The following is a 27,585-nucleotide window of genomic DNA, read 5'->3' as shown; positions in this document are numbered from 1 at the left end:
AGATAGCCTCATGGACAGAAGTCCATAGAGTGACATAAAGTCAGATATAACTGGACAACTAAATGCCAACTTTTACTATTTCATTTCTTCTTCACAGCAGTCCTGCAAAGGTGGGTCCAATTGTTAACTCCATTTTACAATTGAGGAGATTGAGGCACAAAGGTTAAGTGACTAGCCCAGGTTCACCCAGCTTGTATTCTGAGACCATTTTGAACTCTGATCTTTCTGACTCCAGGGTCAGAACTCTATCCCCTGAGCCATCTGACTTCCTTGAAGCAAATTCTGTTTGTTGGCTAATTGATGTTTAAATTCAATTTTCACAGCACATTAAGCATTGATTAAAAAAAAAGTTACTGCAAAAAAGTTGAAGAAAAATTTGAAGCCAAAAGAAAATGGAATGACTTAAAGCTAGACCATCTTTCAGTAATATTGGTTTAATTTAATCTTCCCCTGGAATATCATAGTGACTTTCAAAAGCAGCATTGCTGTCTTTTTTACATATCCCAGTATCGAATTCGGTATGATGTATCATGATGTATCATCTTGTTAAACCTCTCTTGTGACTATCTACATTCAGGTTTATTGAAGGGATTTGGATAATAGCACTGGCTAAATCACTTCTCCTCAGATAAATTTTTGATATAAAATTTTGACACTCCTGCAGAAATAGAAAGTTGTATTTGGGAGAAAATTAGTGATAAAACTAATGAAAATATGGAATCTTTATTTAATCTCTGTGAATAATATAGGTGCTGCAATGGATATTATGTTGGACTTGAAGATTGCAAGTACTGAGTTAAAATCCTGTTTCAGCCACTTAGTAGCTGTTTGATTCTGGACAGTTCACAACTTCTTCCAGTCTCAGTCTTCATATACAATGGAGACCATAATACACTTAGCTTTTTTGGGTGTTTTTTATGAGGATAAAATGAAATAACATAAAGTGTTTTGCAAATATTATTTGCAAATATTATAGATGTTAGTTATCATGAACAACAATTATTAAAATAATTAAGTTTAGTTACTTGATTGGAGACATCATTGATCTTCTTTCTCCTTCTTTTCTCCCCTAGTTTCTCCACATAAAAGAGACAGCTTTTATTTGTGTAATAATCTGTCTTTCCTTAAATAAAACATTCTGAATTCTTATAAAGCAAAACATGCTATTTTAAAAGGATTGATTGAAGAGTTCATTTTATATTTCTTCTCAAAGTATGATGAAGGCATTTAAACAATTTGATGTTTTAACATGGTTATCCTGCCTGGTTTTGCTTTTTTTCCCCCAGGACTTTCCAAATGGGTTCGTCAACAGATTAAGCACCATGCAACCTTTGAGAGTGCACTGGAATCCTTGGCTGCATTTTCTAAACAGCATCAAAAAGTCATTGATGTGTCATCCTCAAATAGTAAGGAGTCTGTCCAAGAAGTAGCCTGTTTTAAGGATGAGATCTTAACATCTTTATTAGAATCAACAATTCACCTTTCACCAAATGTTCTTCGAGAAGATGAAAGGAAACCTTTTGTCCAGGAACTTCAGACTCCTGCAATGAAGACTGTGGAGCTCAAACTACAAAGTCACCTGGGTAATATTATCACAGTCAAGAATAAAAGTATGTGTCATGGAAGCAGAGCACTGGAGCTTGGAGGTCACCAAGTCCAACACTTTTCATTTTGCAAATCAAGAAACTAAGGCCCAGAAAGATTAAGAGATTTGCCTTAAGTCACACAACTGATACTTGATAGTCAGGTGTCAAACCAAGTCTTCTGACCTCTAGTCCAGTAGTCTTTCTGTACAGTGGGACATTGCTTATTTTAAAGAGAAACATCTATTTCATCTTAATAAGAGGGGGATTGATTAGATAAGAGCTTATCTAAAGATGATATAAGGATTTTAGTGAACTCCAAGTTTGTTTTGAATCATTAGTGTAAAATGATAACCAAAAACCAAATGTGATCTAGGACTTCATAGTTTCTAGGAATAAAGAGACGATCATTTCATTTTCTCCTGCCCTTGTTAGACATAACTGAAGATTATTTTCAGTTCAGTTCACTTCTATTTAGATAGAATATTAGGTAAACTACAGTGTCTAGAGGAGGATGACCAGGAGGTAAAGGACCATAAGTGCCCTTATTTGAGAATCAATTGAAGTTGCTAGAGATGCTTAGCCTGGAGAGAGAAGACTCATACAGAACTTGAGAGCTATTTTCAAGTATCTGAAGGGCTCTCATGTGGAAAAGGGATTAGACTTATACCATTTTATCCCAGAATTCAGAACCATGCTCAATAGGTAGAGGTTACAAAGAAACAAATTTAGGCTTGATATCAGAGAAAAACTTCCTAGCAATTACAATTGTACAAAAGTGGAATGCCTACTTCATTAGAGGTCATCAGAGAAAGACTGAATGACTGCTTGTTGGGTATGATCTGGAGGAGTGGGAGGTGGAGAAGATTCATTTCTAGGAAGGGGTTAGCCTATCTAGCCCTGAGATCCCTACTAATTCTAAAATTCCATGATGCGTGATTTCTTTTCTTTTTGTTTTATAAAGATTTTATTTATTTTGAGTTTTACAATTTTTCCCCTGATCTTAATCCCCCCCCCAGAAGGCAATTTGTCAGTCTTTACATTGTTTCCATGGTATACATTGATTCAAATTGAATGTGATGAAAGAGAAATCATATCCTTAAGGAAGGAACATAAAGTATAAGAGATAGCAAGATCAGACAATAAGATTTTTTTTTTTCTAAATTAAAGGTAAGTCCTTGGTCTTTGTTCAAACTCCACGGTTCTTTTTCTGGATACAGATGGTATTCTCCATTGCAGACAGCCCCAAATTGTCCCTGATTGTTGCACTGATGGAGTGGGCAAGTCCATCAAGGTTGATCATCACCCCCATGTTGCTGTTAGGGTGTACAGTGTTTTTCTGGTTCTGCTCATCTCACTCTACATCAGTTCATGCAAATCCCTCCTGACTTACCTGAACTCCCATCCCTCCTGGTTTCTAATAGAACATTTGTGTCAGGATGCATGATTTCTGAACATAATTTGTTCCAGTTACAAAAGTAGTACCTTAAAGCCAGTAAGTTAGAAAAATAATGGGACTTATCATTGAAATTGTTTTCTGTAGCATGATTCTTAACTGATATTGTCCAGTCCTTCCCTTCTGTCCTTCCTTTCCATTGCTATTACAACTACTCCATTTTGGGTCCTCATTAGCCCCTACCTGGACTATAATTATAGCCTATTAACTAGTCTCCTAACCATCCTTCACTGCCTTACCTAAGTAATCTTCCCATTATATTTTGATCACATAACTCTTTTAAGAAACTTCAGAAGCTACTTATCACCTCCCAAATAAAACATATCAACTTTTCCCAACATCAAAGCCTCCTACAACCCTCTTTTCCAGATTAAATTTATACCACTTGCCTTCATGTTTTCTGTATTTCAGCCAACTATACTGTTCATTCACCTGTCTTCTGTCTTTCTGTCTTCTACCCTAGCAAACAGTAGAAGAGCTTCCCCTCTCCATTCCCCACCATATTTACCTTTTGAAGCATCTCTCTTCAGGATTTTTCCTCCTCCTTGAAGCCTTCCCTAATCTTTCCTTCTTCAAATTTCTCCTGCTACTTTATGTGATGAACATAGAATGGGAAAAACATAGAACCTGTAGTCATAGGACCTGAGTTTAAATCTCAGCTTTATCACTTATTTTCCATATGACCTTGGAAAAGTCACTTAATCTCTTGACCTCTGTTGCCTCATCTGGAAAGTAAAAAAGTTGTGCTACAACACCTTTAAGGTGCTTTCCAGCTTAAATTTTATGATTCTATTTACCTTTACTTTGGACATCCCAAATTCTGCCTTGTATTATAGTTATTTGTATTGTCTTTATTGTTGTTAATATAGCCTACTAACTAATGTCAGTAAATTAGAATATTTATTTCATATGCTTTATTTCTATTCTAAAGATAAAACAAAAGATTGCTAGTCAGGAGATAGCCCTGATTCTTTAGTGATAAACTGTGAAATTTAATAGGTCATTTCCTTTCTCTGGACCTCTAATAGCTGTTCTTTAATGAATCTGCCTTTGATTCTCCATTTATTATGTACCTTTTAATTACCCAAAATATGTCATCTTGATAATAGTAATGGTAAGTTTAAGTAAAGGGAAGAAATTAAAATGATCTTTCTTTCTTAACATTCACAGATGATTCATTATTATTGGAAGAGTCTCCCCAGAAGACGAAGAGGGAAAATTTTTTAATATCAAGATCCTCAAGTCCAACCTTCAGTAAACAAACAGAAAGGAATAACTACCCCAAATTTAACTCTGTGAAGAAATATTTTAGCCCTAAGTTATTGACTTCTACACCTGGGCACAGATTTTCAGAGAACCATGACTTCAGTACTTTCCCTCCCAAAAAGGAAAAGAGAGAAAGAATAACTGGTCTTTCTCCCACTAATAGAGACCAGTCATCACTCCTGTCAGGAAACACAGTATTTGGCCCAGGCTTACAATCAGAAACCATTACTTCATCTATAAAAAGGACTAATGCTGTTAGTAAAAAAGATTCTGCTGAACAGCTACTCTATCATGAAGAAACCCTAGATCGAGATATTAATCTGAGTCATGTCTGTGGAGAAGCTGAATTTTCCAATGTAAACACAGATAATGAACCAATAGAAGATGAATCTGTCTATTTCACACCAGAACTTTATGATGATACGAAATCAGATGCAGAGGAAAATGAAGAAGTACTTGAAATTGGTGGAATAAATCAAAGGACTGAGATTTTAAATTACCCTATAGCAGAAAATCCTTTGGAAATTGGTAGTACCAAAGGAATGGATTCAGATCTCACAGACATGAAGTGGAATACAATCGTGCCAAATGAAGAACATCAAGTTGATGACATCAGTAATAATGTAAAGATAGATAATGTACATGAACAGGAGCTGGAAAGAACTAAGGAAATGGATAACATAGGTAACAGCACATGAACATTATCACATGACCATCATAATGGTTAAAATTTCTAGACCAAACTTCACTTTAAATGATTATCTCTGATAAATGATATAGGTACTTCCAAAAAACAGTAGCCTCACTTTCAAACTAATTTTATAAACTCTTAATTTCTATTTGAAAATGCATGTTATACTTTTCTCCAGTTTGTTTTTGAGGTGATACACACAAAACAGTTTCTTCCAGAAATTATTTTTTATCAAAACAAATTCCATATTTCACATGATAAAGGAATATATGGGCTTTCTTAGGCTGCTTCCAGTTTTACTGAAATTTTATCATCTCCCTCCTCTTATTTCATGTTTACAGGTAAAGTTCAGAAAGCACCTTTTTCATCGATGTCAGTCCTGATTCACTTATTAGTTTTGCCACTCATCATGCATTAGTAGTCTAGTATTCCCTTGAAAAGTTCCTTCTCTCTTTAAAGTGCATATCAAATTCTTTTGCCAGTTTGTGTTAAATTAAAAATAGCAGTCAAGATTCTACATATATTTTTAATTAAAATTTATCTTACTCTTTTTTCATGGTAAGTTGAAATCAGTAGAATTTGTAAACACCCTTTTGTAAAGTCTCAGAGTCAAATGATCTCTTAATTTTCAATCCTAACATGTTCAGGTGGGCTTAAAAATGAGCCTAAAAGATAAGATTACCATTGAAATATGCCCCCTTGTGGCCAGATCTATTATTTATTGCTTCCCACTGTAATCCAAAAGTACAGTTCAAAAAGGTCTGTGAATGACCTTTTTTAAAATCCTCATCAAAAATAGTTATTGGAAAATGTTTTGCTATCATCACTCTTCAAACCAACAGTTTTATAGAAACAATTCTTTCATTGGATAGATGCCAATCATAGGATTTAGATTATGTCAGGACCATAAAAATCATCTTGTCCAGTCCCCCCCTTATTTTAAAGTTAAGGAACTGAGGACTAGTGACCTTAATTGATCACCCAAGACCACACAAGTATTATTTATCAGAGCTGGAATTCAGACCTGGTTCTTTTGGTTTCAAATCCACTGGTTTTTTTCCCTATCACATTATATTATAACACTCTTTCTTGACATTGAAATTGAAAGTGCCTTTGAAATCATGTTTGTGTTTCCTGATGTCTTACAGAGCAGGAAACCAATAGATTTCTTATCAAGTAATATGAAGTTACATATAACTTTATACACAGTTCAAAGAGATTTAGTTTTATTGTTCATCAATTAAAGATTTTAGATTCCCAAAATAATTCTTCTTGATACCCTCTCTTGTCCTTATATTTTTCATTGGCAATTGACTGAAAGCAATAGATTGAAAAAGTAATTTTTATAATCATAGGATCATAGATTTTTAGAACTGGAAGGATCCTCAGATCTAATCTAATCTTATCATTTTATAGATGAGGAACTGAGATCCAGAGGAGTTAAATGACTTGCCCTAGTCATATAGGATGCAAATGGCAGAAAAGAGATTTGAACAGAGGTCTACTAAGTCAAAACCTTGTAACTTTTCCACTCTACTTATAAGCTGATGTATGATAAGCTTTGAAAAATTTTAAGGCACAAATCACTTCTCTTTGAACCTGGTTCCACATTTGTAAAATGAGAAATTTGAATTCAGTTATCTTTATGGATTTTTCTGTCACATTCAATTCAACAGATATTAAATGCTTACAGGGTACAAAAAAATCCATATTTTATTGATATTGTAGTAGCAGTCAATTTGAATTGGATTTTGACATATTCTTCTGAAAAAACAAATACACTCAACTTTTAATCCACATTAGTCCTCTTCCACTCAGAATAAACCCTTAGATCCCTTATCCCATTAATCTACTTTTGCTCAAAATTTGCTTGGATCTCCTCTTTTGGATTGCCCTAGAGCTGGTTTATGAGACATACAAAATCAATTCCATTACATTATAAGCAATGCTCATTCTTGACCCCAAGCAATAATACTTAATTCAATCAGTGGTCTCTGTTAACAGACAATTGCATGATTTCAAGCTATTCCTCCCCTTCTCCCTAATGAAAATTTGCTATCAGAGAGAATATTCAGATATGTGTGCCCATAGGTTATTAAGGCAATTCTAAGAGAGAAGTTCTGACTAGTTCTGGAGTGTCAAAGACTTCCTGAGAACAAGTATCTGTACTGCTCCTCAGATGACTCCTTTAGCTGGGATGTCATTCTTTTGGAAGTGTATTGTAGGTGCCCTTACTGAAAAGCAATCACCTTGCTTTGTAATAATGCCTTATAATGATCATCAAGTCACAGAAATTAAAGAAGAAACTTTGAAAGTCATTTGAAATCAATTCCTTACTTATGCAGAGGAAGAAAGAAATGTCCAAGGATGTGATCCAGGGTCAGCTCCTAGCTGAGCTGAGATGATAACCCAAGCCTTTTGACTGAGTTCAATACTCTTCTTTGCTGCATGGAAATCACAATGAGAGCATTTGTTAGCATATTTATAAAAATGTAATCATTATTCATAGGTTCTTATTCCCAGAGGCCTTACTACTGATTATGTACCCTCACTGGTATAAAATTCAATATATGAATTATATGGACTTTCAAAACTGCTGAACTAGTCATAGATGATTTCTCATTCTAAAGGATTTTCAACTTTCAAATAATTACTTAGTTTCTTTTAAAAATGAACATTTAGGGGCAGCTAGGTGGCACAGTGAATAGAGCACCAGCCCTGGAGTCAGGGGACCTGAGTTAAATCTGGGCTCAGACACTTAATAATTGCCTAGCTGTGTGACCTTGGGCAAGTCACTTAATCCCATTGCCTTAATTTTTTTTAAAAAAGTGAACATTTAGAACATGATTTAAATAAGAAGAATTTGACTTGCATGAACATCTAACAAAATAAATATTATGGGAAGTAAAATTGACTTTTTAGGGAAAGAGCACTAGAAAGTCTCAATTCCTAAATTCAAATCTCAGTTCTGTTTCATAATACCTATCTGTGAATTATCTTCATCTAGTTAACTATCATTTCTGGACCTTACCTTCTTCTGTAATATGAGTGGTTTGGACAAGATGACTTGTGAAGTTCCCTTCAACATAGATTTAGATCTTTGATCACCTGGGCTTTGCTTAAAGATCTTCATCTGTTCCTTAATAACCAGCCTGTTATTTGGTGTTGTATACCAAATAAAGGCAACAGACATGAATGAACACTTGGTCCCTGTGTATTATTCATTGCTCTATAATCTGACAAGTTGTAAAGGTTTTGTGAAATGTGATTTACAAAAATAATCCAAATGTTGATAAACCATGGAGCTCCTTTATCTATTTCTATATTCAGGTAATTGCCCTTTTTTGGGGGTAGAGGATGAGGGAGTTAGATTTTATTAGTATCAGGTAAAATTTTTAGATCCCCAAATGCTTAAATAAGATTTGTTATCTTACACATAGATTATATTATGTGTTATAATAATATTTTATATATGTTATATTAATAATCAGGGATATACAGTTTATACTGGTAAACATAGACCTTTTTGTATGGTCCTGAGAATCTTTCTTGTCATCTTCTATAGAACTGAAAGATTAAAACTGAAAAATTTACTAATTGAAATAAAGCAATTTCTCAAGTACACTAGAAAAGGGTGTTCTTTTGCTTTTTAAATAGCATCAAGAAAGCAAATGCTGCCTAACATAATAAGAGAGAGAAGAACTTTTATTGAGAAAAGCTTATTGCTTGGTAAACTGCATGCAGATTATGATTATTAGAAGACAGGCTGATTTTTTTAGAGGGACATAAGGGACATAAAGGACAAAATAATTGTTTTTCAGATAACTTATACTCTATATGCTTATTATGTGTAAAGTAACCATCTGATCTTCAATTTATTCAAGGCCTGAAAGTATTTAGAACATACAGACAAAGAACCTGGAAAGCTATCCATTGGAGAAAGGGCTCCATTCATGGAAGGAAGGTACAATTGTAAAAGTTAGATATCTTTTAGAATCTTAGGGTAAAACATCACACCAAGTTTCTTAGGATAAAATAAATGACTGCTATTTTCCTTTTGTTCCTACTAAATGTATTTGGTTATCATAAGGTTTTTTGTTTTTAATTGTCATCAGAATGAAGCTTTATTTTAAGCCTTTCCTAAGAATTGTATTCTATACTTGCCCATTAATTCATAAGGTATTATTATTATTATTATTATAAGATTTCTCTAACATCATGGTTATTACATGGAATTTTCCTGTAATAAAATAGTCTCAAAATATCCAGTCTTTGAGAAAACATGCAGACATTTCATCAAATTGAAGTTGTTTAGTATATGAAGACATGAATTATTTAATCATATGCCCATTTTAATCCATCAGTGATTACTTTCTTTTTATACTTGATTACCTCACTTTTGTTCTCCACTCCTATTCAGCCACATACCTGCTTTAAATATCTTTTTTAAACAGAAAGTTTACTTTAAACTGCATAGATGTCTACTTTTTATTTCTTATCCTCTAATCGCATTTAACTATAATTTACTGTGTGATTAGATGTATATCTCTATAGGAAAGTATTATTAGAAAATTAATCCTTAAAAAGATCCCAAAATATGGATCAAATGAGAACAGAGCAGTCAGAAAACTAGGGAAGAATACTGTTGGCAGGAATAGATATTTAGGCAAAGGATCTAGGCACATGATCCTCTGTCACCTAAGATTTTTCTGTATCTACAAAAAGAAATTGTTTCTTAAGATTTCTTTTGATAGAATCATTAGTTATTTGACTTCCTGTATTAACTTCAATGAAACCTTGTTATAACATCCATAGAGTTTATGCCAGTGGATCACCTTATTGGTGAGACCACCTAATAATGAGGTGCTTTCAGTAACTAAACCCTCTTGGATGGAGTCCAAGACAATTTACCTTATACCAAATTCCTCTTTATAATAAACTCTTATAGTCAGATTCCAATGTATTTTGGAAAGGAAAAGGATTGAAAGAAATTTGTGGTTCCCAGAAGTTTGACTTTTGAAAGGGAATGTTGACCTAGATCAGTTTCTCAGAAAACTGTTGCATATCATTGAGTCTTCCCAAAGGTCTCCACAAAGATGACTGTCAGAAATTACTCAAAGACCTTCTGAATTACAGTTTCCTAATGTTCAGGGACCTTATCTGTTTGCTTATTTATTATTACATATATTAAAACTGAGACAAATCATGAAGCAAGGTAGGACATTTGCAAAATAATACTGTATGGTTGAATTAAAAAAACAATGTGAACATTTATCTGAATAAATGCTCTTGTTAATAAAGTATAATCGGTCAGAATCCAGTTATAATAAAGTAATAAATATACATATGGCCTTGGTCTTCATTTTTAGAAAAGCGTTTCATCAGATTTTGGTAAGTCTTAGCCCAATATTTTTTTTTGCTCAAATGAGAAATAATTTCACATTGAAATTAATATGGATTAAAATACAAGTCATGGATAGAATAAAATAATTAACCAGATAGACATGCATATGAAATGTGGATGAGTAGTCTTAGGTTCTATTACTAATTAGCTTTATGGCCTCGGGCAAGACATTTCTCCATCATGGGTCTCAGTTTTATCAATTATAAAATAAGAAAATTGGGCTAGATGAAGTCTAAAGTCCATTCTGTCACTAACAGTTTATAATAACTGACATTTTGCTTTCTCAGATGAGAGTACATGCAAATATGTTGCAGTTTTAATATTCAGTCACTTCAACGATGTCTGACTTTATTGTCCCTATTCGGGGTTTTCTTGCAAAGATACTGGAGAGATTTGCCATTTCTTTCTCCAGATAATTTTATAGATGAAGAAACTGAGGCTTTCAGTTTCTGACTTGCCTAGAATCATATAACTAGTAAGAGTCTGAGGTCGAATTTGAACTCAAGAAGTCCTTTTCACTCCAGGCCCAGTACCATATCCACTGAACTACCTAACTGTTCTGCAAAGCTTAAAACCTTTTCTGCGCGTGTGTGTGTGTGTGTGTGTGTGTGTGTGTGTGTGTGTGTGTGTGTGTGTGTAGACTTATCTATCTATACATATATGTTAGTTACTGTTACTACTTTTAAATATAACTATGTATTATATTATCTTACATACATTATATACATTTTACATATATTGTCATTTGATAACTCATTTTTATGTATTATCACTTGACATTTAATATTCAATATAAATCTGTGAGGTAGAAAGGACACTTATTCCCATTTTATGGTTGAGGAAATTGATGGTCAGAGAGGAAAGAGTGACTTGCTAAAGGCCACTGTATTTGGGCAGACTTCCTGATGTCTTGTCCTTTGCTCTTTCTACTACACCAACTTTAGTAGAGGGAATTCACTTTACCGTTGACATCAGAAGTTCAGTTCCTTTTCCTATTAATTTTTCTCTGTCTTTTTTTCTAATAGAGATAGGGACTACACTTCTGCTTTCAATGGAAAAGGGAATGTCAAAAAAGTAATGTAGCTCAACACCTACTCTGCAATTTATTTTCTTTTTTTTTTTTTTGGCAATTTATATTCTTGGCTGAGAGGTTAAATGATTTTCCCAAGGTCACATAGCCAATATGTGTGTGAGAAGCAGAATTTGAAACTAGTTCTTATGGCTCTGGCATGTGTGACTCTAATGAGAAGATTTTCTTTATTTAGGGATCCATCTGATTGCTTTTTAGTCATACCATTTAATATTCACAGCCCACACTCTTATTACAGTTAACAACTTAGTACTTTATAAAGGTACTAAATTGTACAACCAGCCTATAATATACATAAATTAAGATTTTAAATCAAACAAGTCAATATGAGTTTTAGAAATATTAAAATCAGAGATACATAACTTCTTTGTCATTCTGGTGAAATAAGTGTTTCTCAGAATAATGTTTGGAAATGCATAAAATAAATTACATAGTATTACAGAAAGAAACCTTTTATATTGAGATAGTTAACAAAATCATTTTAAAAGTTCACAGACTCCAGGTTAAGAGCCTTGGCATTAAATAGTGATTCAGATTTGTTGCTGCTTCCAATAGGATGAATTCCTTAAATTTAACTTTAATGTTAATTTTGGTTAGAGTATCACCTTGATGGGCTCATGTTTTTCACAAATGTTATGATCTTGATATTTAAATGTTAAACCATTTCAGAAGTTAACATATTACTTTTGTCTATTGGGAAAGGACACAAGTAACCAACCTTGCAAGTCAGGACTTTGCTGTATTGCTTGTGGAGCAGAATTATTACCTGAAGTAAAAGGTAGGATCTATACAAAAGCTTATTTTGTGCTAATTAACACTTATATTTTGGTATAGAAAACACATTTAAGACCTGCTTTTCAAGTACCTACTCTGTGCTAGGCTCCAGGCATATAGAGATAAAAGAATGATATAATCCTAGCTTTCAGGGAGTTTGTCAGATGAGAACTGTACACATCTAGGTATATACAGAATAGATAAAAAATAAGTACAAGGTAATTAAATAAAGGCTAGATAGGGAGGGTGGGGTGAGACTGGGGATTTGCAGGAACTACAGCTCCACAAGCACAGCTTTTGAATACAGAAAAGTTTGTTCTTTCCACCAAATTATTTGGCATCATCAGAAGGCTCAACATCACAAACAGATATGGTTTTATTTATGGAAATGAGGCATTAAAGTACATGACAGTTGCTTTGCCCTTGAATCCTAAATGCCCTACTATGCTACTTGAAGCTAAAACCTCCACTATGCTTGATCTCCCCTTATTTGAATGTGAGTGCCTTGTGAACAGCAGGGATAGTTTTGCTTGGTTCATGATATCCCCTAGCACTTAGCAGTGTTAAGTGCTTAATTATTCTCTTTTCATTCCTTAGGAAAGACTTTGTGTAAAAGGTGGTACTTGAGCTCAGTCCTGAAGGACATAAGAGATAGTGTGAGGCAGAGTAGGAAGGGAGGAAATGAGAAAATGCCAATTTGTCTGGACCATAGGTTGCAGGAAAAGGAGAAATGTATAATGAGACTGGAATGGGGCCAGGTTGTGAAAGGCTATAAAAGCCAAACAGAGAAGTTTATATTTTATCCTAGAGACATTTGATTCAGACCACTGGAGTTTATTGAGTAAGAGAGTGATATGGTCAGATTCACACTTAAGGAAAATTATTGGCAACATACAAAGAAGTTTTCAGTCTAGTAAAGAGAAACAGCATGCACAGAGATAACTGGTGTGAAGGGAAGGCTTCGAGGAGAGAGGCATTTCATTCGGTAATTGAAGAGTAGCTAGGGACAGACCAGAAATCAATAGGCTTATGTAGAACAAAGTTTGTAGTAACACACCTACCAGGAGCAAAGAAGAAGAAAAAGAAGAAACAGGGGTTATGAGGAGAAACAGAAAGATGCTACCACAGAGATCAAGGGAGGGTCTGAAGAATATATGCAGTGGAATAATAAAAGTTGGAATGGAGGAAAACTGAGAAGTTCCTGGAATTAACTATTAATAAGAGCAATTTCAGTAGAATAGTCTAGGTGGAACTAAAATTATAGCATATTAAGGAGTAGATGGCTGATAAGGAAATGAAGACAGTAAGTAGACAGGTGTGGTAGTGGAGGAGATGGAGAATGATAGGACAATAGCTTAAAGGAAACAGTAGCAAGGTCTAAAGGAGGTTGAGGAAATTTGTCAGAATCCACTTATTGTTTTTATAATAAAGAATCTTTAATCTTGGTTTGAAGCTGAAATATAAATAGCTGTTATCAAAGTGAAGTTGGAAAGAGAAAAAGGAAGGTCTATTTCTAGAACACAAATAAGCAATTCAAATTTGACATTATTAAGTTCCTAATATGTGTAAAGTACTATGGTTTGCCTAGGATAATATTATTAATTAGTGACAAAGCTAGAACCAAAATCAAGTTCTTCTGACAAGTGACTTCATGTTCTTTCCATTACATGGTTACTAAAATAATAGTGACCATTATTCAGATGCTATATTGGCATATTCCTTCTTGTTAAAATAATTCTTGAGCTTTGGAACTGGAAAGGACCGTAGAAATTTTCATCCAGTCCAACTTCTCATTTTACAGATGAAGAAACTGGCCCAGCAATATGAAATGTTACCATAGGTTATATAGCTACTTAGTTGTGAAACTGGGAGCCAAATCCAAATTGTTAGATCCCCAATTCAGGGCTCTTGCCACTCTACTGCATCATTTGTTTTAATATTCTTTAATATTGTAGTTCAGATTAATCTTAATTGTGGTCTTAGGTGGATTTGACTCACTCTTGGGAGCCTCTCCCAAAACATTATTCTCTCTGACTTCTTTTACCCCCACCCAAAGTTGCTTCCAAATTTGACTTGTATATAGATCTCCACAGATGTATATAAAAAGGTCCTCCAGCTCCCATACCAATAATGTATAGATCAAGTACAGAACAGCCTTTCTTTCCTCCATACCACAGAATATGAAGAAAACACATAAAGGACTCATATTTAGATAATCATTACCATCTTTCCCCGGGTCCTATGGTCCTCCACACTCATTGCACCCCTGTGATTTTGACTCTTCAGAAGAAAAAAGAAACTCAATGTACCTAGAGGGTCAACCCTCTAATATTCAATTGTGTTTCTTTCCACAGATTCATTTAGATATCAAGCCTTATAGTGCTAAACCTGAAGACTTGGACTTCCCCAGAATAGAAATTAACAAAAATATAACAAGAGTTGAAGGCAGAGTCTCAATCTTTTGTCCCCCCATATTGTAACTTTAGGTCCTTGCTCCTTATCTAACTGCTGGTGGGGGCGGGGGCAGGGAATGATAGGAGTTGTAGACATGTGGGCTTCTCTCTACTCTTTTTTTTTTAAGGTTTTTGCAAGGCAACTGGGGTTAAGTGGCTTGCCCAAGGCCACACAGCTAGGTAATTAAATGTCTGAGACCAAATTTGAACCCAGGTCCTCCTGACTTCAGGGCCAGTGCTTTATCCACTACGCCACCTAGCTGCCCCTTCTCTCTACTCTTTCCAAGATGCTGGCACCTCCCAGCAGTCCTAGGATCCTTAGAATCATGCTACCCAGGAAACGCTTTCCTACTTCCCCCTTTCTATCTGGATTTCCCTCCACAGCTGCCGTCTCTCAGACTGAGAGGTCATACCACTACCTCCCCAAAGGCATAAAATTCCTACATTTCTTTCATGGAAGAGTAGAAAGAGAATTGGATTTTGAGTCTTTTGAACTGGCTTTGAATTGAAGTCTATCAACAGCCCTTTGTACTAAATTTTTTCCTAGATCTTTGGCAGGCAGCTCAAGCTGTCACTCCTCTAAGAGACTTGAAGTTAGATGTAATTAGTAGTGAGAGTCTCATCATCATAAATTTAATCTTGGGTCAAGTTCATTACATGATATAGGTCTGCACTTCCTTAACAGAGAGATCTCAGGAAGGAATGTTTCAACTTTTTTACATCCAGGGGTAATAACAAGTCAAGCAGTTTGAATGAGTTATATTTATATAAGTAAATATGATCAAAAGAAATGTTAGATTGCAAGAACAGAGGAATAAATTGATTACCAGGGACTCTTTCTATTGGTCTTCTAGCTAACTGCCATTAGTCTTGAGTTATTTTAGTAATTTGTGATTTCTTCACCACCTTCCCCAACACAGATCAGAACCCCTCTGTACCTCAATAGGGCACAGGATTAGTGGCCAAGCCCGTGAGATGAAGTTTTCATAATCTAGACCTTCCGTGTGTGCAAATTGCAATCTCTCCATATCTTCTTATCCTCTTTCCTCATAAATCCTTCATAAAAGATCAAACCCATAAGAGCTCCAAATGTACCACTTGGCCTGAGGTTAGGTACTATCTTATACATAAAGAAACTAGGATGCAGAAAAACTGGATGACTGGGGATACAAAGACAAGCAAAACACAGTTCTTCTCTCAAGGAACTCACAATCTAATGGTGGAGACAGTATTCAGACAATTTTGTCTGAACAAGATATACAGAATAAATTGGGGATAATCACCAGAAGGAAGTCACCAACATTATGTGTGTTTAGGAAAAGCTTCCTATTTATAGTGATGGTACTTTAACTGGAACTTGAAGGAGATGGAGAAAAGAAGAGAAAGCATTCTATACCCCAAAATCCAATCAGGTGATGGAGTGCCTTGTTTGAGGCCACTGCCACTGCATCACAGAATATGTGAAGTGAATAGGCTGTAAGAGGAATGGAAAGATCCTACAGGGCCAGGTTATAGTTGGCTTTAAAAGTCAACCAGAGGATTTTATATTTAATTCTGGACATTCTAGGGAGGTACTGAATGGGGAGGCCAGGATGGTGGGAAGAGTGACTGCAACAACATAGATTTATAAGCCAAAACTCATTTGAGTTACTTATTTGTATTCCTACATGGTTACAGTGATGAACTATAATAGTTTTATCCAAAAACTTGGATGAAGGCTTAGATGATAGGATTATCAGTTTTGCAAATAACCCAAAACTGAGGGGTTACTAGGTAACAAACTGGATAACAAGAGGTAAAGGGATTTTGATAGACCAGAACCTGGGTCTGGTATGATTAAGATTAAATTCTGGAGGTATGAATGACTGACATGTATTCAGAAATTTAATGTCATGAGCACATACTGGGAGATACAGTTATACAACAACTTGCCTGAAAAGGTTCTGGGAGTTTTTGTAGACTTGAAGGTTCATAGGAGTCAGCGTTTGATATTAGAGCCAAGAAAGCTGCTGAAATCTTGGACCTCCAAGAAGCATTTCTTCTAGAAAGGGATGATAGATGTACCCTCTGCATTTTGTCCTCTTCAGATAGCATCTTTAGTGTTTACTGTGTTACATTTTAGTAAGAACATTGTTTAGTAGGAGTGCTCCAAGGCAGGCAACAAGTATGGTAATGGTCCCAGAACCCAAGACACCTGAGACTCAGTCAAAAGAATTTGGTTATTTAGTCCTAAGAAGACTTAGGAGGGATATGATTACTGTTCTCATGTTTTTGAAGGACTGCCATGTGGAAGATTAGGTTAGTTCTCTTTGATCCCAGAGAATAGAACTAAGAGCACTGAGAAGTTGCAAAAGGTCAGTTTTAAACTTGATATAAGAGGAAACTTTCAAAGAATCAGGGCTCTCCAGAAGTAGACTGGGCTGTCTGAGGAGATAATGAATTATACTTCATATGAGATCTTCAAGGAAAGGGTGAATGACTCCTTGTTAGCTCTGTTTTAGAGGGAATTCTTATTTTGGTAGAAGTTAATCTAGCATGCCTCTAAGAATTCCTCCCAGCTCTTAAATCCTGTAATTCCATAAAAGTTGATTTGAAAGTAAAAAAGCAAAAAAAAAAATCATATTACTTAGGTCTTGTATATTTAGAAGCAATGTACTTTTTCCCTTAATCTCTTTAAATTTGTTTTGTTCTTAGGAATTCTAAAAAAAACCTTTTCCAGAAATACTGAACTGACAGAAATCCAGAAACTCTTCCTAACTGTTGAAATTAGTGTCATAGAATCCATTTGTCGGTGCTCAAATAACTTAGGTGACAGGAAGGAAGAAGAAAATATGTTCTATGTCATCAGTGATAGTGCTGCTCTTAGTCATTTAAAAACCACCCTAACAGTTTTACAGACTTCAGTGAAGAATGAAGGTAACATTATTGCATGGCCACATGGCTCTCTTGATATGGTTTTTGACCTGTTCTATTTAGATAAGATATATTCATCACCTTTTTTTTATGTCAGTGATTTAAAAAAAAATCTTTTGGTGGGGAGGGGTCGCATTTATATATCCGGGACTTGAAAAGTAGAGGAATTCAGCCAATGGGAAGGTAGATAGCATTCCAGGCCTGGATTTAGGAAGACTCATCTTCCTAAATTCAAATCTGGCCTCAGACAGTTATTTAGCTCTGTGACACTGGACAAGTCACTTAAACCCTGTGTGTTTTTTCATCTGTAAGATGGACTGGAGAAGGAAATGGAAAACCACTCAATCTCTTTGTCAAGAAAACCCCAAATCGGGTCATGAAAAGACTTCCTTACTATAGTTGCCTCTATTCTAGATAATCTTCCATTCTCTGCTCATAGCTTCTTTCTTTTCTGGAATCTTCTGTTCTTGGAATGTACTAAAAACATCCTTGGACATGTGTTGGACCTGAGATTTCATTGATATAGAGTGAAGAGTCAGATGTGACTAAAATGACTCACCAGCAAAGCCGATGTTTTTTAATGAAACCTAGGGACTGACTCAGATTACTCCAGTGTCTGACAGTAATAGCAAGGTACAGAGAGAGACAGAACCACCAGTAGGATACAAAAATTCAGAGAAAAAACCTTGTGCTTTGGGGAGACTATAGTCTGACTGTGTGGGTAATGACTCAAGGAAGCCCAAACAGAAAAGAAGGGAATAAATAGCTCCATTAGCTAGTGCCATTAGACTAGTAACTTCATGGATAACCTGCTGGAGATATCTAACTGCTGCTATTTGTTTCCTTACATACTCTTTTTTTTAAGGTTTTTGCAAGGCAAATGGGGTTAAGCCTTACATACACTCTTGAGGTTCACATTGATCTTTTGTGAATTCTTTCCCCCTTTTTTGCTGAAGTACAGAGAGGTTGCAACTTTACTAAGATCATCCAGGTAGTAAGTGATCACAGTAAGATTTGAACCCAGGTCCTGTGACCTTCAAAGCTAATGCTCTTTCCAGCATGTTGTCCCCTTTTGTTTATTTTAACCTGATCTCATCTAGATGGTGCAATAGATAGAGCATCAGGCCTGGAGTCAAGAAGACTGGAGTTCAAATTTGGTCCCAGACACTAGCTAGGTGAACCTGGGCAAGTCACTTAACCCTGTTTGTCTCAGGTTTTTCATCTGTAAAATGAGTTAGAGGAGGAAATGGCAAACCACTCTTGTATCTTTGCCAAGAAAACCCTAAAATGAAGTCATGAGGAGTCAGACATGACAAACAATGTAGCTTCAATACCTGGATTACCTCAGGTTCATACATTTTCTGATTATATGCACAGTTTAGAATGGTCATATTGGAATTCTCCCTGGCACTGACCTTCCAAGGAAGAAAAGTTGCTGACAACTGTTTTCCTTGATTATAACTTACCTGATAATTAGAGCATCATTTCATGTTTGTCCTTTTCTTACTTTTTTAGTTTGTCCAATTTTGATTTTTTTAAATTGGAAATTCTTATAGAAATGAAAATTTTTGTGTTTATCAAAATTGATTATGTTGTTTTAAAGAATTCTTCAAACCAATATATGATAGAAGATAGTGAAGAAATGAGATTCTAAATAACTAGATTTTTAAATAGGGATCTTGTTGTCACACATAGTCCTTTCATTTTCCAAATTACAACTAAAACATTAAAACAGGATGCCACAAAGTTAATTTTTCTGAGCTGTCTATCTAGCACTTTAAAAATCACATTTGCTTTCTGTTACCACACAATAAAAACTATCCTTTGGACTTACAAATACTTTTACCCCATAAGAAGTGAGGGAAGGAAAGAGGTACGAGACATTAACTTTAACTTGGATGTTAAAAATTTTGTTCCAAATCTGTGAATTCATTGGTATGGGTAACTCTCAGTATGAAAGTTCCCTTCCCCAGTGCAAATTGGCAACTTTTCTGTAACTTGCACAAATTGCCTGGGATTCTGAAATTTTAAAAGATTTGTCCATAATCATAATGAGTTAGTGTGTAGCAGAGTTAGGTCTTGAACCAAGGTATTCCTCATTCTAAGGCTGCCCTCTATCAATCCTGAGGGACCTGTAGATTAACAAGTTAACTGATCAGAGAGGTTAACACAAGTCAATTGTTGAGCTAGAACTCTAATCCAGATCTCCATTAATAGTCTTCTTCCTATAGTTCTGCAGTTATCCTGTCACCTTTTCTCTCTGTCATTTTTTTTGTATTGTCATTTTTTTTTTTTGTATTGTGTTGTGCCATTCTTCACTTTAGTCAACCTTCTTTTGAAAATCATTCATCTAAGTTATGCATGCATACTTGCTCCACTTGCTATTTCCTCCACTGGAGAATCTGAGAACTGTTTCCTTTTATATGAGGCGACCACAAAATAAAGATGGTCATTCATCTTCATCAATTGGAGATTATAGGATTGGTGTGTTTTCATAATTAAAAGACATGGTAGAACTTTATTGCTTTCAGGGGACATATTTGTCATCATCTTTGGACAAAATTTTGTGCTTTTGTCCATGTAGAGAACTCCTAAGGAGAAATTCCCTTCTTGGATGTAGATCAGGGCTAAAGAGTTGCCAGGTTGCCGAGAGTTTTAAGTGACCTTTCTAGAAAACACAGCTGGTGTGCAGATCAGAGAGATCTTAAATTAATGTCTTTTTTGACTTTTGGACCCATTTTTTGTCTTCTATGACCCATTCCCTCTTATTTGAAGTCTTAACACCTCTTACTGCTAATTACATGTGTTATAAAAGAGGTAATGTCCTTCCCATAGATTTGTTTTGAGGTAGAATATTTTACCAAGTCATTTTGCTATTTCAGTATCCTGAAGGAAAGGTTAGTGATATTTAAAGTCTTTTTCTTTAAAAAATGTCCACCTGGGAATAGAAGGATACTTCTGAAGGATCATTTTCTATGGAAGCAAATCCAAACTGTAGCAAAAGACATTAGTCTATTTTATAGGCACTTTTTTTTACTTTAACATATTATTTGTTTTCCAATTATATACAGTAGTAATATGTACCTATCATTTTTTGTAAGGTTTTGAGTTTTACAATTTTTCCCCCACCCTCCCCTCCCACAGAAGGCTGTCTCATAGTCTTTACATTGTTTCCATGCTATACATTGATATAAATTGAATGTGTTATAAGAGTAAACATAACACCCCCCCTCCCAAGAAGATGAGAAACCTCAAGAATAGAGAGAGAGAGAGAGAGAGAGAGAGAGAGAGAGAGAGAGAGAGAGAGAATGTACTTCAGTCTGTGTTCAGATTCCAATGGCTCTGTCTCTGGGGTCAGTTGCTTTCTTTATCATACGTCCACCAGAGAAGTTGCTTCAATATTTTTCCCACAGTTGCTATTACTAGATGTACCTCCATTCTATGTCTCCCCACTCTCATTTATTTTATTCTCTCTCTCCTTTCATCCTGGCCCTGTCCAAAAGTGTGTTGAATCTGAGTACCCTCTCCCTCAATCTTCCCTCTCTTCTGTCACCTATTTCCCCCTTCCCTCCCCCCCCCTTCCCCCTTATCCCATCCCTTTCTTCTTATTTTTCTGTAGGGTAAGATAGATTTCCTAACCCTATTAAGTGTCTTTGTTTGTGTGTGTGTGTGTGTGTGTGTGTGTGTGTGTGTGTGTGTGTGTGTGTTATTTCCTCACTGAGCCATTCCTGTTAAATTGAAGCCTCACTCATTGTCCCTTGCCTTCCCCCTTTCCACTCCATTGAAAAAACTTTCTTGACTCTTATGTGAAATTTCTTAGCTTCTTCTTCATCTCCCTTTTCTTTATCACCTATTTACTCCATCTTTTTACTATATTATACCATTATATTCTGCTCCTTCCTATGTCCTGTCTATATAGCCCCTCCTAACAGCTCTTATAAATGAGAAAGTTCACCTGAGTTATCAATATCTTCTTCCCATGCAGGAATACACAGTTCAATATCATTAAGTTCCTCATAGTCCTTCTCTTCCACCCCTTCTGTGGTTCACCAGAGTCCTGTACTTAGAGCAAACTTTCTGTTCAGCTTTAGTTGTTTTAATAGGAAAGTTTGAAAGTCCCCTGTTTCATTGAAAATCCATTGTTTCCTCTGAAAGAGGATGTTCAGTTTTGCTGGGTAGTTGATTCTAGGTTGTAAACCAAGATCTTTTGCTTCTGGAATATCATATTCTAATCCCTGCAAGTCCTTAATGTAGATGCTGCGAGATCCTGTGTAATCCTGACTATTGAGCCTCAGTAGTTGAATTGTTTATTTCTGGCAGCTTTTTGAATTTTCTCTTTGTTTTGGGAGTTTTGGAATTTGGCTGTAATATTCCTGAAGTTTTTCTTTGGGGATCTCTTTCAGGAGGTGACTGGTGAATTCTCTTGATTTCTATTTTACCCTCTGCTTCTAGGATCTCAGGGAAATTCTGCTGTGTTATTTCTTGAAAATTGAAGTCTAGGCTCTTCTCCTGATTGTGGCTTTCAGATAGCCCAATAATTTTTAAATTATTTTTTTCTGGATCTGTTTACAAGGTTGGTTGTTTTTCCAATGAGACATTTCACATTTTCTTCTAATTTTTGGTCTTTTTGGAAGAGTTTTTATTTCTTCCTGATTTCTTGAAAAGTCATCAGCTTTCTTTAGTTCCATTCTGCATTTGAAGGAGTTATTTTCTTCATAGAGCTTTTTTATCTCCTTTTCCAGCTGGCCAGTTCTGCTTTTTAAGGCATTCTTCTTCTCATTTGCCTTTTGTTTTGCTTTTTCCATTAGGCCTAAACTTGTTTTTAACATACTATTTTCTTCAGTATTTTTTTGTATATTTTTCACCAAGCTGTTGATTTGGTTTTCATGATTTTTCTGCATTGCTCTCATTTCTCCTCCCAATTTTTCCTTCATCTCCCTTAATTACTTTTTGAAGTCTTTTTTTGAGCTCATCCATAGTCTGAGCCCATTTTCTATTTCTCTTGGAGGTTTTGGATATGGAGGCTTCAATATTGTCATCATCTGAGTATGTGTTTTGATCTTCCATGGGACTAAAGTAATTCTCTATGGTCAGATTCTTCTTTTTCTGTTGTTTACTCATTTTCTCAGTCCAAGACTAATTTACAGCACTTCCAAAGTTTGGGGTTTTTTGGGGGACACCCCACTGGGATCTTTATTCCTCCAAGCTCTTATGCTCTCTTGCCTGTGCTTTGATATGTAGATGCAGCCCCCCCCCAACTATAAGGCGGATCCTGCTATCTTAGTATGGAAGCCCAAACTGCAACCTGGATCTGAATGTAGGCAAACAGCAGAGTCCTACCCTGAGGGAGAGCAGAGAAATCTCTGCAGACTTCCCTTACTGTCTCTGGGGGTGCAGGCTGCTTTGGGGGTACAGGCTGCTTTCTCCAGATTCTCACTTCAGATTCTATGGCTGGTTCTCTTCACTCCACACTCATTCTGGTGTAGCAGAGTTCTCTCCCCACCCCTTCAAACTGCTGGTGATCTCTGGGCTGGACTGGGCTGCCCTGCCCTGTGCTGTGGCCCCCTTTTTTTTCCAACCCCCAGTCCTGATGAAACACACCTTTCCCATGGAACTTCTAAATTATCTTGGATTGGGAAAATGTATCATTCAGTCTTTCTGTGGGTTTTGCACCTCTAAATTTTGGCTAGAGTCATCATTTGCTGGGTTTTGGAGTTTGGGGGGGAAGGAGTTCCCAGGAAATGCTGCCTTCATGCTGCCATCTCGGCTCCACCCCTATAGCCACTTCACATTTAATTGATATAAACCTTGAATAAAGAAGTGGGTTTTGATTATTATATAAAATGGAAAATTTTCACAATAATGTTTTCAGTTTTATATAGGATGATTTTTTAAAAGAAAATTAAACAATTAGTTTATTATTTTAGTTTTGATTATTTCTTTATTGAAGTTGTTTTTAAAAATATCCATTTTATTTACTACACATTATTGAATGTTAATATTTTTAAAGGCTTTATACAGCTAGTTTAAAGTTGTGAAACTGAGATGTTGATTCTGATATTTTAAAGGCAGCCCAGCATTTCTGAAAGGTTTTTTTTTTTCTTTTAACCTTTTATAGGAATGGAGACAGGTTTATCTTTAAATGCCATCTGGAATATGAAGGAATGTTCCTTAACCACCTACTTACAGTGTAGAAACTGTATCAACCAATCTCTTTTCCCGTGTCCTTTAATAGGGGCTGAAATAACTGACCCTAGAAACAGTGCTGAGTCAAGGGTAAGTTTATATTAATTGTCTTTGAAAGTCCAAAAAAGACCTAACTTTCATCATAAGCAATAATTTGATATACAATATTATATATAGTTAGGAAATAGCAAGTCTCAGTTAGCACTTACATTTTTGTCACCTTTGTAAGCTTTTTCTGAAACTTTTAAAGTTATTTTTCAAGAGGGAATTGAAAGAACATTTATGAACATTGACTAGCCTAGGGACATGACATCATAGAGAAAAGATGCACATATTTGGATTTTGGACTTTTGTAGTACAATTAAATTACAATGTTTCAAGTGCATCTGGACAGTCTTGTTTCTTTTTACTTGAACATAATTGGGGTTGAATCAGTGAATGTTAGGGGAAAAATATGACCCAAAGTTTTTCCAATTCATGTAAACCGTCAGCTCACTTCCTCAAACTAGGCTACCAAAGAGGGTCAAGCTTAGGATAATTGTTTAAGCCTTTTGGTTATGACTGCAATGACATTGTACTTTTGTCTTTGAAAGGTAATTTGAGAATGAGATTTAAAAAGCCTTTATTAAGCACTTACTAAATGCTGAAGAGAAAAAAATTGGACTTCTCAAAGAGGCCACACACTCTAGCTGATGGAGTTATAAAATAGAAGAACTGCTAATGAAGCAGTGGGGTGGATGGCAAGGCTCAGAGATCCCTCTGGGTTACATAAGTAGCTCAAAGGACAGTGCCAGGAGCAGGCCAAGCATAGACAGGTAAAGCACAGTGATCTTTCAGTTTATCAAAAGGAAAAGGGTTATCAACTTGCATCTCATTCTAACCCTGTGGACAGACAAGCAGCCCAGACAATGATGAATGCAAAAAAATAGGGCCCAACTCCTCCCCGTCAGTTGTCCCAGATAAGTTCTGAGATGGCCCAGGACTAGGAGAAGGTGAAATATGTTCCCTGAAGTAACTTGTGATTAATTTTATCTCATAGGAAATGACTAAATTCTCACTCAACTTATAAGTTGTTATATGATTTATTTGTTTCATTTTTCTCAGACCAAACTAGTGTCTATAAAGGAAAATGCTAAGGTTCCTACCTTCAGCATAGTGGGTAACTTAAAACTGTTTGCTTTTAAGATTTTAAAATTCTGACCTCTGCTGAGCACATAGACAGGTTATATAATGCTCCTGTTTTTGCATCATGGAATAATGTCATAGTCCCTTAGCAACAAGAAATGTTCTACTGCCAAGGATTTTATAAGGTGAGTTTCAATATCCATTCAGTAGAAATGCTATTTATAAGCATACAGTTAATCAACTGCATGCAGGAAGAGTAAAATTAAGCCCTATTCCTTCATGAATTATGCACTACAATTAAGACCTCATTTTGGGAAGAAGTGAAATTTTTTTTTTTGTCCTTTCAAGGAGGTAGAATTGACAGTGTAGAAACACTGAATTGTTTTGCCTAAGTTATATTTTTCATTATTAAAATTTGAAAATATAATAAATGTTCGATTTGATTTCAATGACTGAATTATTATTTCTTTTTTTAAATTTTATTCATTAACTCCCCATGTATAATATTCATCTGTCTTCATACTGTTCTCTTATAAATAAAACTACTCTTTTGAAAAAGGCTGCTAGATGGCTCAGTGAATAGAGCACTAGACCTAGAGTCTCAGGAAGATATGAGTACTTAATGTGTGACCATGGGTAAATCACTCAACCTCTATTTGCCTTAATCCACTTGAGAAGGAAATGACAACCACTCTAGAAAACTCCAGCAACAGTACGGTCCATAGGGTCACAAAGGGGCAAATAGATCAAAAAATGACTGAACCAAATTGACACTTTTTATGAATTATGAATTGAGATGATTACTCATCACATATAATAATTGTGAAAATAATTCCCACCTCTATTAGTAAGAGAGGGTTGCATTAGGAGCATGATCTTGTTCCTTTATTTTATCTTCTTATGGCTGTACTAAAATGCGAATAATGAAGTTTGGTTTATTTTCAAACTAATTATTTTAATCAATGCAGATGTCCAGAAATCTAGTATGTGCAAATGAAAGAGACTCTTTCTGCAATTTTTCTTTTTTCTGGGCTAAGTTTGTTCAGCTAATGTCAGCAATCCATTGACACAGTACAAAAAAAAGTGTTCAGAAGGTGTTGATTTTTTAAACCCAGGTGCATCATGTAGTCCTGTATAATCAGCTGCTCCAAGATTTACATACTTTGTGTTTTTATTATGGTACAGAATAAACAATATACATTTTTTTCACCTACTTGCAGGTCTTAACTGCTCCCTTTTTTTTCTTTTGACTGTACACACCCATTAAATGATATTTTAGGATTTTCACATAATATGGACCTATTTCTTTCCTGATGTTGCTTCTGTCTTATCACTTCTATTCAAAAACTGTTTTTTGCCACTGTTCATGCTAAAAATAATTGCTTGCTTATTCTCATTCCTTAATATTAGGTCATGAGAACATTAACAAGAATATGGCAACTTGGTCGGGAAATTTTTGTCTTTTTAGCAAACCAATATACTAAATCTCAAATGTATTATCTTGATGTGAAGTCTGTACTTGAAAGAGAGTAGTGAATGAAGAATCACTATGTCACAATAAGGATGACATTATTTGAAAAGAAGGGAATGTAAGGAAGTAAGTGAGAGATGAGGGAATGTCAAGGTTGGGGTAGAGATCAGAATAAGTTGGTCTTGAGATCTGAGGAAATTTTTCAGAAAAAGCAGAGAGTACTGTCAAGCAGGGGGTAACACCCATGCTGGCAACGAATAAGAGAATCTTTGGTTTGTGTGGGTTTGTACAGAGAACAAAAGTGTTGACTACAAACATACAAATACTTTCAATTGGAGCAGCACTTCTGTTTAAGAAGCTGAAACATACCCTGGGATCCTTTGTGACTGCCACAGCAGCATCTTTGAAGCAGCATGATGAGTGAGCTAAGAATCCTGGGGCACATCCAATTCTAGTGTCCCATCAGGAAGCAGGAATGCTACTCCTATTTTCTGAGAGAGAAAGACAGAGAGAGGGAGGGAATGGGGGAGAGAGGAGGAAGAAAGAGGGAAGGAGAGAGAATATATTATGTCTAAAAGATTTTTTTAAAGGATTTCTTTCATTAATTCTCCATTCTTGGTGTTTCTCATGCTTCCAGAAAAAAGGGGGTTTTGCCCCTCATTTCTTTTTTGTTAACTTCTACTTGTCATTTTTTAATGACACAATGAAGAAAAAGTTATACATTTCATAGGACTATGTCATAGTTTGAGAAATAATTTCATAATGAAAATCAAAATATGTAAGTATGGGACACACAGACATATATGTATGTATATATATATATATACATATATAAATATATATTGAACAGTGTAACCCACTCTCATTTTCATATTCATAGTCAATTTGAGATGATTTTTGTCATCTTGAATCACATCATGGCCCTACTACACTCTATATAAATCTGAGGAGCTTTCACAGAATCTCAAGAGGTAGATGGGATATCTAAGGCATCTTTTCTAACCCCTTCATTTTACAGATTAAGAAACTGAGGAAGAGAAATTAAGTAGCCTTGCCCAAGATCACAGAGCCAGGAATTAAACCTGGGTACTCTAGCTCTCAAACAAGTGTTCTTGCCATTATATCACAGGGAATGAGTTTAGAAAAAAAAAATCATTTTATAATTTTTTTCTA

The 27,585-nt window shown here is 35.4% G+C and overlaps 1 protein-coding gene across 1 annotated transcript in view; it reads left to right on the top strand.

Moving 5' to 3' along the window:
- Positions 1–27,585, top strand: part of BRIP1 (BRCA1 interacting DNA helicase 1) — a 448,227-nt gene that overhangs the window by 255,183 nt on the left and 165,459 nt on the right. Inside the window, exons 19-24 of the mRNA XM_074223555.1 lie at positions 1,287–1,583; positions 4,210–4,989; positions 8,881–8,960; positions 12,193–12,268; positions 17,412–17,633; positions 23,749–23,906. Coding sequence (XP_074079656.1) covers positions 1,287–1,583; positions 4,210–4,989; positions 8,881–8,960; positions 12,193–12,268; positions 17,412–17,633; positions 23,749–23,906 — 1,613 coding nt within the window. The remainder of the gene's footprint in view (positions 1–1,286; positions 1,584–4,209; positions 4,990–8,880; positions 8,961–12,192; positions 12,269–17,411; positions 17,634–23,748; positions 23,907–27,585) is intronic.

The sequence above is a fragment of the Macrotis lagotis genome, chromosome 2 (genome assembly GCF_037893015.1).
Source record: "Macrotis lagotis isolate mMagLag1 chromosome 2, bilby.v1.9.chrom.fasta, whole genome shotgun sequence".
In the NCBI taxonomy this organism is placed as follows: Eukaryota; Metazoa; Chordata; class Mammalia; order Peramelemorphia; family Peramelidae; genus Macrotis; species Macrotis lagotis.
The sequence above is the reverse complement of the archived record's forward strand: the minus strand, read 5'-3'. Positions and strand labels throughout refer to the sequence as shown.